At 42.1% G+C, this 13748-nt stretch overlaps 6 protein-coding genes and 1 non-coding gene across 7 annotated transcripts; 5 read left to right on the forward strand and 2 right to left on the reverse strand.

Moving 5' to 3' along the window:
* Window positions 1-44: 44 nt before the first annotated feature.
* V2V93DRAFT_376188 (Prefoldin subunit-domain-containing protein) lies at window positions 45-1047 on the forward strand. The gene is made up of 4 exons (XM_066911676.1): window positions 45-150; window positions 228-418; window positions 480-550; window positions 611-1047. Exons 1-4 carry the CDS (start codon window positions 136-138, stop codon window positions 730-732), a joined length of 399 nt encoding a protein of 132 aa, XP_066763273.1. The 5' UTR covers window positions 45-135; the 3' UTR covers window positions 733-1047.
* Window positions 1048-1169: 122 nt separating this feature from the next.
* V2V93DRAFT_376190 (RIC1-domain-containing protein) lies at window positions 1170-4749 on the forward strand. Its single transcript, XM_066911677.1, has 8 exons — window positions 1170-1516; window positions 1575-1867; window positions 1928-2174; window positions 2233-2429; window positions 2486-2843; window positions 2896-3249; window positions 3298-3948; window positions 4010-4749. The coding sequence occupies exons 1-8, from the start codon at window positions 1307-1309 to the stop codon at window positions 4622-4624; spliced, it is 2925 nt and encodes a 974-aa protein (XP_066763274.1). The 5' UTR covers window positions 1170-1306; the 3' UTR covers window positions 4625-4749.
* A 31-nt stretch (window positions 4750-4780) lies between these two features.
* V2V93DRAFT_t65 lies at window positions 4781-4852 on the reverse strand. Its single transcript has one exon. It is a non-coding gene; the product is annotated as a tRNA-Cys (tRNA).
* A 114-nt stretch (window positions 4853-4966) lies between these two features.
* Window positions 4967-6745, forward strand: V2V93DRAFT_376192 (band 7 family protein). The gene is made up of 4 exons (XM_066911678.1): window positions 4967-5458; window positions 5543-5732; window positions 5795-5937; window positions 6009-6745. Exons 1-4 carry the CDS (start codon window positions 5265-5267, stop codon window positions 6547-6549), a joined length of 1068 nt encoding a protein of 355 aa, XP_066763275.1. The 5' UTR covers window positions 4967-5264; the 3' UTR covers window positions 6550-6745.
* On the reverse strand, window positions 6620-7909 carry V2V93DRAFT_376196 (casein kinase II, regulatory subunit). The gene is made up of 4 exons (XM_066911679.1): window positions 7781-7909; window positions 7553-7705; window positions 7375-7484; window positions 6620-7319 (listed from the first exon to the last, which is right to left on the reverse strand). The coding sequence occupies exons 1-4, from the start codon at window positions 7812-7814 to the stop codon at window positions 6924-6926; spliced, it is 693 nt and encodes a 230-aa protein (XP_066763276.1). The 5' UTR covers window positions 7815-7909; the 3' UTR covers window positions 6620-6923.
* Window positions 7910-8035: 126 nt separating this feature from the next.
* Window positions 8036-10106, forward strand: V2V93DRAFT_376197 (t-SNARE). The gene is made up of 6 exons (XM_066911680.1): window positions 8036-8584; window positions 8655-8911; window positions 8978-9044; window positions 9096-9396; window positions 9475-9598; window positions 9659-10106. Exons 1-6 carry the CDS (start codon window positions 8341-8343, stop codon window positions 9689-9691), a joined length of 1026 nt encoding a protein of 341 aa, XP_066763277.1. The 5' UTR covers window positions 8036-8340; the 3' UTR covers window positions 9692-10106.
* A 190-nt stretch (window positions 10107-10296) lies between these two features.
* Window positions 10297-13502, forward strand: V2V93DRAFT_376202 (uncharacterized protein). Its single transcript, XM_066911681.1, has 4 exons — window positions 10297-10426; window positions 10487-10512; window positions 10567-11776; window positions 11841-13502. Exons 1-4 carry the CDS (start codon window positions 10370-10372, stop codon window positions 13443-13445), a joined length of 2898 nt encoding a protein of 965 aa, XP_066763278.1. The 5' UTR covers window positions 10297-10369; the 3' UTR covers window positions 13446-13502.
* Window positions 13503-13748: the final 246 nt, after the last annotated feature.

Here is a 13748-nt window from a genome sequence, read left to right on the forward strand (position 1 = left end):
TTGTGAGTGTCTCGCTCGATCGACGGCAACAGTTAAGGTTTCATGTTGACGTGGCTGGGATAGGGTTTTATTTTAAGTGTACTACGTATTTAAATAGTTCTTGAACTGCCAGTGAAAAGAACAATAGTGAGTACGATGAGTCTCCAGATGGTAAGAACTTGTTGATTCGATTGAACGAATTATGAATGAATGAATGAATGGCTGACAATAACAATTTGGCACTACAGCTTCCAGATGGGCAAGAGACGCCGGATGTGCAAGTCTCGTGGGAAGACCAGACCCGGATCAATACATTTTCGAAACTGAATTCACGGCTCTCGAATCTAGAGGACGAGCAAAAGATACTCGCTGATGAGAAGGAGTACTTGGAGGATGTTAGTACAGAGATTGAGCTGATAGACGAAGACGAGCTGGTGCAGTATGAATTGACAAGATCTTGATTAATCGTCATGCGCAATTTCTCACTGTTTAAAATCTAGATATAAAGTTGGCGACACGTTCTACTGGATTAAGCAGTCCGAAGTTGTTGAGAGACTAGAAAAAGATTCTGGTGAGCCTTAGTTTAATTTCTGCTTGCTGGTTATATTCAAATGCTAAGTAGTCTATTTAGAAAAAACCGAAGAGAGTCTAATATTACTGGATGACAAGGTGCAGAGCATTAAAGATGAAATGGAAGAGCTTAAGACGGCATTGTACGCCAGATTTGGCAATGCTATCAATCTGGAAAGGTGATTAGATACATTTTTATTAATAACTATTGTGTACTATAGCTACGCGTGGAGGCAGTACTCGGGCAGGTTGAATGTCGATTTGGATTGCTATTTTTTACTGTTTTTGCTATATCTATGAGGCTTATGAGAAGCAATGATAAACATTACAGAAATTGCAATGCCAACAGATGTAAAGTAATCGGTTTATTGGCATATTTGCTGCATAATCGTCAATCCAGGCATCATTTTTTTATTTTTTTTTTTTCCGTAATATTAGTAGAAATTTGTAAATAATGTTTTTGAAAAGTAGTGGCAATTTATAACATACATGCACATATTCCGATATGAATGATAAATGAAAAATAAATAAAAATCAACGGATCAGCCAGTTCAGGCGTGGCGGCGGCGCGGCTTAAGCTTTGCAGTGTTGATTGTGGGCTCATCTCGCTAATCAAAACTATTATCAACACTTCTGCTTCTTTGAATCTAGTCATTGTGTCATGCTTCCCTAAGCAGCTCTATCTTCTTTTTGTCTGCATCCTTCTCGGTGCTCTGCAGCCTCAACAAGTTATCTGGCTGTTTTCTGCTCTCACCTCATGTACTGGCCAGTCTCGACCCCGAGAGTGTTCTCTCTACCGCCGGTGCCCTCCGTCGGCCTGAGATCCTCCAGCGAACCCGCTACCTCAGCATCCGAGTCTCCTGATCAGTCTGCTAAAGAGGAACACATATTGGCAGTCAAGCTGGCTCGCAACGGCTATCTCATAGGGGTAATCACTCGGTCAGCTCTATATGTCTACCAAAACCGAGTATGAACTTCGGATAATCGCATAAAAATATACAATTTACTGATATATTGTGTTATAGCCATTCGTTCCCGTTGCCGTTGCCGTTCGCACTGAGTCATCCATTCAGACCTATGGAGAGAATGTCAATATTCTCATTCGACCCGATAGCCAGCTATTCGTGGTCCAGACCTCATCTGGTTACTTTCTCACCTACAGCCTAACCCAAAATGCAGAAAACCGGGTCGCAAAGCTCAATTTCGAATTGTCCAGTACGATTCCATATATTCTTCCTGGACCTGGAGAAGATCGAGGAGCAATCGAAGAGAATATTCGATTTCGAATGGTCATTAAAGTGGATGCCGGTATTGAATGGTGAGCCTAATTCTTAACTCGTATTGCTTTAGAATATTATTTAACTGTATTATACTCAAGCGCTATTGCACTAGAAGAAGAACTATTGGTCTTAACTACTTCGCCCCCAGCTGCTCAATTAATTCGATGGACACCTGATGCTAAAGGCGGTCCTCAGACTCGAACGGAATTACTCTCGCACATGGAGTGGTTTCAATTCAGGGAAAGGATCACATCAATAGTCTATGAACGGGCTATGGGATTATTTGGTTGGATAAGCAGTAACGGCAAAGGGTGGGCAGTTGTAAAGCAAAGCGGAAATGCGAGCGTGCGTTTTGATACTGTGTTTTCATTTATTCGATTTTTTGCTAATTGTTTGATTCTAGAGTTCTACTCCTCCACCATCACCCAATAGTGACAAACCACCTAGAATAAAACTTTTTTCTGGATTTGGACTATCGAGTCCGCCATCCCAGTCGCAATCAGCTGACGTCAACCAACAAAAATCGATTGAAGATCGAGATTTTGTCCGAAAAATAGCAATTAATTCCCGCTTCAGCTTGATAGGAGTTGGAACTACTGGGTAAAAAACCAGAGGTGTTTTTGTTTTAATAATAAGCTAATAATTTGTTTATGCAGTGGAGCCATTTCAATATACAATGTAAAGGACTATTCTGGCCATATCCCACTGTTACGTGAAATAAATGCCCCCTTTCCATCGTTCGGCACCGTCACAGTAATCACTTGGTCACCAGATGGATACTCCCTTTTTGCTGGCTATGAGCATGGGTGGGCGCTGTTTTCGGTCTATGGAAAAATACAGGGCCATTCAATGTTGTCGGAGGACAGTAAGTATCAGAAAGAGGCATGGCTTTCAGGGACTAGAGATGCAGTCTGGTCATCAAATGGTGGTGAGCTGCTCATTGTTCCATATAAAAGCACAGAAATTTGGGCGCTAGAGCTTTCTCGGTGGAGTCTGAGCGGCAGCTATAGCAGTGTTCGTATTTGTCATCTTTTTCTCATATAGTTACTTATTAACATTCGTGCAGGACAACTTGAATCGGACATTGCTTCTCTCGAACGAAAAGCTCATGCTCTACCGTGGACAGGACCAGTCCGATCTGACAACCATCTCACACGAAGCAATCTTGTGGCAAGAGGTAGCAGTGCCTTATTCTTATCTCTCACAAAACTGGCCGATCCAGCAAGCTTGTATATCAGGCGACGGTCGATATATTGCAATTGCCGGCAAAAAAGGACTAGGCCATTATAGTGTATATTCAGGCCGATGGAAGTTTTTTGCTGATGAGCGGATGGAAAGTGATTTCACTGCACACGGGGGAATGCTTTGGTTTGAGAACATTATGATTGTTTGCGTTACTACTATCCGAAATACTCACGAGGTAAGTAATTAACATTTACTGTAATTCGATATATACTAAAGATTACAGATTCGCGCATATTCGAGGGAGAACGAGTTAGACGATGCTCTAGTGCTTCATAGCCAAGTTGTTCCTTCATCTATCATCCTTATGTCCTTAGTGGGTGATTCGTTACTCGTTTACACATATAGCAATACTTTGTATCAGTTTGTCATCAACTCTAATGCCTTCAGCTTTCAGTTAGAGCTCGTGGGCCAAGTGTCGTTTGCCGGTATTGTGCATGCCCCCGCACGAGTGCGCGCTATCAACTGGATTCTACCCGATAGTCAAATCCGCAGTGGGAATCCAGTGAACGACATATCGCAAGCAACTATCGTTTTTCTCATTGACGGCAAACTTGTAGTTCTTCATCCAATGCAACAAGGTGGTGATCTGAAATACGATATGAAAGTCCTCCTTCAAAATATCGAGTATTACACAATCTCGACCAAAGGATTATTGAAGAACAGTATATGGGCTTTCGACGGTACCGATGTAGTTGTATGGCTGGAAGAAATGTTTAACATTTCGAAGCTCGACTCAGCTCCCGAGCCAATTCGAATCCAGGTTGACTTCTATCCGTTATCGTTTCTTTTTGATAAGGGTCTTGTGATTGGAGTGGAATCAAATTTGATTCATCGGAGGAATGTGTCTTTTTCGTACTCCACAAATACCACCAGGGTATGCTTTTACAATCTTTTTCTAATCTGAAAGAAATGTTGACTAATACATGATTATTTAGACTCATTTATTTATTCATCAAATCCTGCGCTACTATCTGGCAAGTTCGCAAGATACCGAAGCATTGAAATTTGCAAAGTCTTTTAAACACTTGCAGTACTTTGGACATGCTCTTGAAATGATGCTCCATAACGTACTAGATGAAGAGGCGGATAAGCCTCCACCTTCAAAAAAGGCTCTTTTACCTCGAGTAATTCAGTTTCTACGAAATTTCCCGGAAATGCTCGATGTTGTTGTTGGATGTACTCGCAAAACGGAAGTTGCCTCGTGGAATACTTTGTTCGACATTGTAGGGTCTCCAAAAGATCTGTTCGAGCAGTGCATGTCTCAAGGTAGATTAAAAACTGCAGGTGGATACTTACTGATTCTACATACATTGGAGCGACTCTCAGACTCTTCATCGGACATGATCCGCTTATTTTCAGCGGCTATCGAAAAGGGGGATTGGGATTTATGTAAAGAGTTGGCAAGGTTTTTAACTGCGCTCGACGATTCTGGCAATACTCTACGACAGGCGCTAAGAAGTATGAAGTTGGCTAATAACATAGAATCTCCTTTTGAAGAGAGCTTTATGTTGGCGATTGACAAGAGTAAGCAGAACGGCGAGAGCGAATGAACTTGATTATAAATAGGAGGAATATTCGCCGTCATATACTATGTCTTATAGTTGCACCATAGAGTCGTATTTTCAAACATTTCATATCATAAAATACAATTCTTTGTTGCTCCAAAAACAAAAAATATAAGTAGTCCGATAGATGCAAAAATTTAGAGCTTGAACCCGGATTCGAACCAGGAACCTCGGGATCTGCAATCCTACGCGCTGCCATTGTGCCATTCAAGCTCAATCAGGCAAAACCATACCTCCATGTAATCTAGAGTCAAACACAAATCATGTGATCTTACACAAAGCAGCTAACTATAAGTCCTTTATGCTTTTACCTCTTTTCGCTTAGATTTGCAAGTGGTTAGGTCATTATTGAAGACTACTGGACTTGCTGAAATTTTAAATAAATTATAGAAAATAGAAATGAAATGAAATGCTGCGGGTTGGCTATAAGCTGCTTGAAAACCGTGTAATAGGTATCAGGAAAGTGCGGCTTTGGACAGAAAAATGAAATGGAAGCCGATCGATTTCAGTTCAGCCTGGGTAGCCTCGGAGAGCTGATCATAAATCCTCTTCTCATTCAGAGTTTTATTCATTGCATACAACGATCACTACAACCACACTAGTGAATTTAAGGATTGTGTAGGATATGGATCTATCAAGATTGCGGGTTGCTTCTGGTGCAGGAAGTGGGATTCTTTCCGCGGTCACTCGGTCTGCACGTTCTAATCAATTACCAGTTCGCACAATTTCGTTGATGAACAGCTCTATTCGTCATGCTTCAAATAACTCGGGTCTTAATTTCTTTTCGGCTCCAAGTCTTCCCTCAAATACGATCATACGGTTAGTTCAGCCTCTTTTCCTAGTCGTGTTTTCGGTCATGAGTCTCATTTTATGATTTTCAGTTGACTAACATCCGTTAATCAGATTCGTGCCACAGCAGACCGCGTGGGTAGTCGAGCGAATGGGAAAATTTAACAGGATACTGGAACCTGGTCTAGCAATTTTAATTCCCTTTATCGATAAGATCCAGTACGTTAGGTCATTGAAGGAAGCTGCTATTGAAATCCCAAGCCAGAGCGCAATCACTGCGGACAACGTAACTCTAGATATTGATGTATGTTTTGCAATTACAGCGATGCTATATGTCCAGAAATGCAATGACTAAGATTTTTTTAGGGAGTATTGTATATTCGAGTTTTTGATGCTTATAAAGCCAGCTATGGCGTTGAGGATGCAGAGTATGCTGTTACACAACTTGCACAGACAACCATGAGAAGTGAGATCGGTCAGATGTCACTTGATCATGTGCTCAAGGAAAGGTCAGTTGATTTGGATGGCTTAAATCAGATTGTTTGATATTGGTTTTTAACGAATAAATTTGTTACTTCAGACAAGCGTTGAACTCTCACATCACGCAAGCCCTTAACGAAGCTGCCGAAGACTGGGGTGTGAAATGTCTGCGGTACGAGATCCGCGATATCCATCCTCCCGCCAACGTTCTGGATGCGATGCACAGACAAGTGTCTGCTGAGCGTTCGAAGCGTGCCGAGATCCTTGAATCTGAAGGTCAGCGACAGTCAGCTATCAACATTGCCGAAGGTCAGCGCGCTTCAGTAATATTGGCTTCAGAGGCTGAGAAAGCTGAGGCTATCAACCGAGCTGCTGGTGAGGCGGAGGGTATTCGATTAAAAGCTGAAGCTACTGCAGAAGGAATTAGAAAGGTTGCCGCTGCTTTGGAAGACCCTAAGAGCGCCGATGCGGTCTCTCTACAAGTTGCCGATAAATTTGTCGAAGCTTTTGCAAATGTCGCAAAAGAGTCTACTACTGTGTTGTTGCCGTCACAAATGAGCGATATTGGAAGTTGGATTGCTGGTGGTATGAACATTTACAACCAAGTGAAGGACAAGAAAACCGCTTCTAAGCCTGAGTAGAAGTCAAGTTCAAGCAGCTGATAATTTTTTGACTATGACAACCTCATGTTTTATAATTTACTCCAGATATCTCCAATGATACTTTTCTCAATATATTTTTCAAATTGCTAAATTACTTCCTGGTCTGGAATCTTATTAATATTAAGACTTTATTCTGCAAGGTGTGAAATGGTGGAAGTAAATTTTTAAACCTCACCTACATAAAAGTGTAATATACTTCATGGCTGTAAATCAAAACTAATTAAGCGTAAACTTGAAGAAAACAAAAATAGAGAAAAAACGCCTTTTGCACATGGTAAACTAGTTTTGGGAACCAATATTAGCGTGGCAACATGGATTTAAATAACATCGTCGCCATTTTCTTCGGATGTATATTATCGTATCCTCTTGCGTCGTCGCTCCTCTTCCTCATACTGCTCTAATCTTTTTGTCATTTCTAGTCTCTTCACATTCTGCCAGCGAGCTAGTCTGGCATGCTCATGAATTTTGAATCCAAACATAGCGGGCACGAACCGATCTGGAGCGATTTTATTGGGGATCAGATGTGGATAGGCCTGGAAGAGCAGGAAAGGAAAACTAGTGCCGAAATACGCTCCGTCGATAGTCGCAAAACGAGCCAAAGGCGGGTTATACACATCTTCGCATTTCATACAAAATATTTTGACAGGTGCTGAATGAGGCACATCGCTGAGACCAATGGGGAGCACCGCATGCTTCTGGCACTGCACTCGTGGACAAACTCCGAAATCGCCATTTTTAAACTTGTCCAACTATTGGTAATCATTAGTTGATGATCTTTAAAAAATCCATTCAGATTCGACATACCATCTTCTGTAGACCTCGCTGTGTCAAAATATATCGAGCGTGTATGAGTCCATATAGATGTCGAGCCGAGCGTTCAATCTGTTCCCGAGTGCTGTCGTCGCAGTCGTACTCTATTCATACAATAGTGTTAGTCAAAACTATCCCTCACAATATCCACTAAAGTTTCTAGAGAATTTACCGAATGCATCCATAATAAGATTCAGAGCATATTGATAGTACACGACTTCGGTATTCAAACCAGTCATGTTAAATCTATCGCTGAGAAATTCATCATCAATCTCGCAAAAGAATTCATTGCCTTGAGCACCAAGAAACCAGTCAATCCAGTACTCTGCTGGAATCGTTAGTTGGTTGAATGAGTAAGAGATGATGATCAACATCGTGTGTGGAGAAAGGAGCCACTTACTGGTGCAATCTGAATCGCTCGAAGAGGCTTCCATCACTGTCGACGCAGTAATGTTAGAAGAATACAAAACCAAAAAAAATTACTCTAATGTTTGCAGATGGATTGAGACACGCAGAGAAAACAGGAATATTTTATAGAACACAGTATCATCAATTCGATGAGTGGTAAATGAGTATTGTCAGGGCAAGGGCTATTTCGACGCGGCTGGTCTCAGACGCCTTGTTTTGCGCCGCGAGAAGCCTTTGAGCAGCAGCAGCAGTCTCAATACTTGGCGAATACTCAACCACTAGCTGCTTCTTATTGATTAGAAAGAGACATTGAATCTCGAGAACTTGACTACCTGACTACGTGGCAGAATAACTGTTTGAAATCTCTGGCTTGCAATTTTTACCCACCATTTCAGTAGTGCCGCTTTCGACCACGTCTTTCTCTTGCCGCGCAGAACCCTGAGAACCGCTTTATCTTTCAAATCTATACCTTTCGCTGTCATATTTCAATCGTTCACATTTTATTGGATCAGCTCTATACTTGATAATATTTGAAGTGAGGAAACAAAGAGGATGGCAGTCGCAATCCAAGATCGTACAGCGGAGTTCCGGTCCTGTGTGGCGGCCATATCACGGATAAGCAGCTCGACTGCGTCGGCAGCCCGTAGTCAGCTATTAGCACCAAATTCACCACCTCCTCCATCTGATGGAAATGCAATTCGGACAAGAGGCCAACGGACTGAGTTTGCTATGAGAGCAGCTAGCATCAGCAAGGATATCAATAGCGCAATGAACAAACTTCAACGGCTGGCGCAGTGTTCGTGAATTCCATCTCATATCAAGGTTTTATTACATATCAATATACTAATCTAATTTGCTTTATTTAGTGGCCAAAAGGAAAACATTATTTGACGATAAGCCGGTTGAGATTGCCCAACTCACTTACGTCATTAAACAAGACCTTGCAAAGATCAACACCAGTATATCAGAGCTGCAAAATTTTGTCAAAACGGGAAAAAAGCATTGGGGTCGCAAAGGCGAGAGCCAAGTTGACGAACACTCTGAGAACGTGGTTGTATTATTACAGGGAAAACTTACGGATGTTACTGCTGGATTTCGAGAAGTTCTGGAAGTGCGGACAAAGGTATGTTTTGACGGAACCAATGCTATAGTCCAACAACCTTCTTACTAAGATTTTTTTGAAATTCAGAATATACAAGCTTCCAAGACGCGTACCGAGCAATTCATCTCGTCAAGCTCAGCAGCTGTCAAAGATCGTACGTGAATTGCATTTCCTTCTATCACAGATAGATCTAACTCGACTTTAGCCAACTTTCAATCAGCATCTCCTTTATATGCGCAAGCAAATGGTGGCACAAGCAGTCTGGAGAACCCTTATGGCGCTACCGGAAATCCAGAGAATCCTTACGGCTCGAAGAACAGTGACGGAGAATATCTCACGCTGCCCGACCAGCAGCAAAGTCTTATGATGTTAGAAGAACAGCAAGACACTTATATAAGTGAGCGAAATACTGCTATCGAAGCCATTGAGAGTACAATAAATGAGCTCGGCGGTATCTTTTCGCAGCTGGCGACCATGGTCGCCGAGCAGAGAGAGGTGGTGCAACGGTAAGCTGGCTGAAGCAGGTCTTGTTGTTAAGCTTATTTTCAAATGCTAACTTTTTTTTATTTTTATTTGCATTGTAGAATTGATGCTGATACTGAAGATATTGCTATCAATATTTCTGGTGCACAGAGGGAGCTTTTGAAGTATTTTGCAACAGTTTCAAGCAACCGATGGCTAATGGTTCGCGTGTTTGGCATTATAATTGTGAGAATATTCGATTTTTACCATATGTTTTAGGTGGTGATAAGACTAATGATTATTTAGATTTTCTTTTTGCTCTGGGTTTTGGTCAGTTAATCCATTACATGTTGGCCTTATACTTTGTTGAGAACGAATTTCAACATAAAACAGAGCGGAGCTGGGTTTAGATAAAACGGTCTATTGATTAATTCTTGGACTAGTATTCGTTTACTCTGGTTTAATATGAAAGCATTAAAAATAAGGAGGTTTAATGATGCTGTTTAAACCTCATTTGATTAAGATTGAAGGCGAGGTCTGATACGCGCCTTGACAGCGGAGACACCCCGGAACTGGAGATATAGTGTTACATCAAGAAGTCCGACTCTCTTTCAATGCCTGTCCTCTAAACCCCTGCAGAAATTATAGATTCAATAGTCATATATAGTAGAACCATGCCAGCTAATTGAATAGATTCCTAGCAACAAGCCATTGCAAATCATAATTAACGTTTAATGTTAAATCCCAAGCGAGCGATTTTGAATATACACTAAACTGCAAATGGTTAGGTTTCCCCTGAATTGCCCCATTATCTCAACAGCTGTCTACTATTAGAGACTTTCCACCAAAAAGTAGTGGCAAAAGGCTTAATGGTAGACATCGACGTCACCATCCTTTTGGGGCATCGAGGACTTCTGCTGCGCACCTATTTTTCCCAAGCCCAACTATTGTATACTTTCCCTATACAAATACAAGGGCCGACAAGCACAGCAAAGACAAGAAGTATCAGGATTTAATATGGATTCTACGAATATACTCGTTGTCCGCGAAGAAGACAAAAACCAGCTTCTTTTGGTGAGTTGGCTAATTTTGCTGCAGATCTGACTTCGAAGATACTAACTCATATTTGAACAGGACATGCTCCAAAACTCGTTTGTCGCGTGAGTATATTACTCTTATTCTACTATACGAGAGAGTCTAATTTTTGTTTTTAGAGCCAAATTTAATGGGCGAGCTGTCTGGGTTGGTCTCTTAATATCGCTAGGTTCGTCGGCAGCCATCTTTGCGCTATTTTGTCTTCTTCGTCCTCAAAATTCGATAATATATGCACCCAAGACTAGGATAAAATCTAGATCGTCGTCGTCTAGTATATCAACCATGCCAAGATTACGAGGTGGTTACTTTCACTGGATGATGCAGGTTTACAAGCTGAAGGAGTCCGATCTGCTGTTCCTCCTAGGACTTGATCTCGTCGTATACCTCAAGTTTATGAAAATGAACTGCCTCATTTTTCTCTGCTTGGCAGTTTTAGGTGTAGCGATTGCTATCCCTGTAAATGTTGCACTATCATTAAAGAATTCACGGGCAGCGACCACATCGGCATCAGATGCATTCATTCTGATGACTCCAACCTTGATTTCTGGCGCGCCAATGGTAGCCCATGTGATTCTTGCATATATATTTGACGGAATAGTGTGCCTCTTCTTATGGAAGACGTATCGAGAGATTTTGCAACTTCGCAGGAGCTATTACAGTTCTATCGATTACCAATCCAGCCTGCATGCCCGTTCGGTTCTACTTACCGAATTAACCAAGAAATATCGGACAAGGGAGGGAATTCTAGAAATTTTAGACAGCGTGAGTAGGAACACGAAGATTGATCAAGTATTCATAGGAAGAAATGTCAAAGGCTTGGGAACTCTTGTGAACAAGCGCGAAGAATGTGTGTTTAGGCTAGAAAAAGTGCTTTCCAAGTATCTCAAGGATGTCAACAATTTGCCTCCAAACAGACCAACGATGCGACTAGACAAAGGTGATAGATTTGCAGACGGAAGCAGAGCCAAGGTTGATGCAATAGACTATCTAATCACAAAAATTCGTGATTTTGACCACAAGATCGCGTTGGCGCGAAAGAGTGTCGATAGCAGGCGTGAGATGCCGTACGGATTTGCATCTTATCCGACTGCGGCAGATGCAAGCATGGCTGCAAAGGCGGGCTCAGGCCGTCGGATATTGGGATCTGCCCGTGTGCGATTGGCACCGCGTAGGAACGATATTTTGTGGGATAACATTGAATTGACATCTAAAGAACGCATACAGCAAAAGTACTGGGGTAACGCTCTATTCACTATTTTCTGCGTGGGATGGATTGTGCCCAATGCATTTATTGGTACCTTTTTATCGCAAATATCCCGAATTGGCGTGGTATGTTTACTTTCAATTTGTATATTGAGAATGGCTGGTTATTAATTCCTCTTTTTTTTTGCAGCTTTGGGACGGATTCGGCACGTTTACGAATAACCATCAATCTTTTCTATCATTTTTGCAAGGTTTTGTCGCTCCAGCGTTGACATCTGCCGTTTTCTTAATTTTCCCAATAATTATGCGCAGGATCTCAGCTTTTCAGGGTACTTTGACAAAGTCTATGCGCGAACGCAACACTCTTCGAAAGCTGTACTTTTTTTTTGTGTTCAACAATTTATTTGTATTTACGATATTCAGCGTGGCATGGTCAGCTGTATCGCAGGTTATCGAATTGTCAAAATCATCTCCAGATATGTCGGCGAGACAAGTGTTTGATTCACTGGATCTTGCACAGCAGATTTCAAGCTCGATCATCAATATCTCTTCCTTTTGGATTATGTATATTGTGAGATCAAATATCGGAGCAATGCTTGATTTAATTCAGATCTGGGGCCTTATCGTTCGGTCATTTGCTAAACGATTCCTGTCGCCTACGCCCCGAAAACTTATCCGTTGGACCGCGCCTCCGGAGTTTGATTACGCGTCACATATAAACTGGTTATTGTTTTATTCTACTATCGCGTTGACATTCACAACAATTCAACCAATTATTCTGGTTGTCACATGCTTCTATTTCACGATCGACACATTTCTGAAGAAGTACACATTGCTATATGTGTATGTACCAAAGGTCGAAAGCGATGGCTCATTTTGGAAAGATCTGTTCAATCGTACACTTTTCAGTGTGGGTCTTGGTAATCTTGCAATGTTTTTGGTGACTTGGGTACAAGGCGGTTGGAAGGTAGCAATAGGCATGCTGCCTCTGTTTCCGGCTCTGATTGCATTCAAAGTATTCTCATACTACAGGCTCTCGCGACCGATGAAGTACGATGCTAGTAGCGCGGTACCGGGTATGACTGGCACAATGTACGGAGGAGACGATGATGAGACAGTGATAGAATCTGACCATGGACAGCACAGCGGCGGCGAACTTTTGCATAATGCTGACTTACGCATCGAGTTTGGAAATCCCGCGCTATACCGCAAGTTGATTGTGCCGATGGTGAAGAAAGAGGCAGGTGAATTCCTAGAACAGATATTGGCAAGCTTGTATGCTGGTGGCGACGAGGACGACAGATTGGCTAATCGTCATTCGCGACTTGACGGCGAGTTTGAGATTGTTGATGAGGAGGCGCTTGATATTGTCAACTACCAGAATGATCCTAATTTCAGACCATCAGATAAAGATGAAGCAAGCCTAAACCAATCCGGGCGAGGATCCGAGCTTGACAAACATAGCTTCACATCAGACGAGACATCTACTCAAAATCCTTTTGCTATTGCACAGTCATCTTCAGCAGAGGCCGTCAGTTATGGAAGATTCCACACCCCGACCACGCGGAGCACGTCAATGCCGACGACGCAGTACGGCGAGTCGTCGCCGGATTTTAATTTATCTTCTCAGGAGCAGATTGGAGGTGACAGACGGAATCCATATGAGTCTGAAGATGGGGAGGATATGGTGATGGGAATATCCTTTGCTACAATGCCAGAGCAGGGCGGATCGTATCCTCATGGCTATTCTGTGGATGATGATGAGTTTGCGTTGATTGAGCACCCGAGGCGATAGAATTTTCTTGTTTTTTTTTAAATTTTTATTAGAAGAATGCATTTTTTTGGAATTTCATATAAACTGCAATTTTAGTTGATAGCACACCCGTGAATCCATTAGATTCTATTCGCGTCGAAACTTCCGGAGCTTACGCAGTCAAGGAGAGTGCGCTGTAATAGACAGAAAAACCTACAATGCAAAACCAATAAAGTTTTTATCTGGCATAAATTGCCATATCTCAGTTTCAAGAATTCTCGGCCGAGGGAGTGGATGAATCGACTGCGCCTCTCGGAACTGGAAGTTGCCGCCAACCGGAGCTTG

Source organism: Kockiozyma suomiensis (genome assembly GCF_038497685.1).
Source record: "Kockiozyma suomiensis strain NRRL Y-17356 unplaced genomic scaffold V2V93scaffold_18, whole genome shotgun sequence".
In the NCBI taxonomy this organism is placed as follows: Eukaryota; Fungi; Ascomycota; class Lipomycetes; order Lipomycetales; family Lipomycetaceae; genus Kockiozyma; species Kockiozyma suomiensis.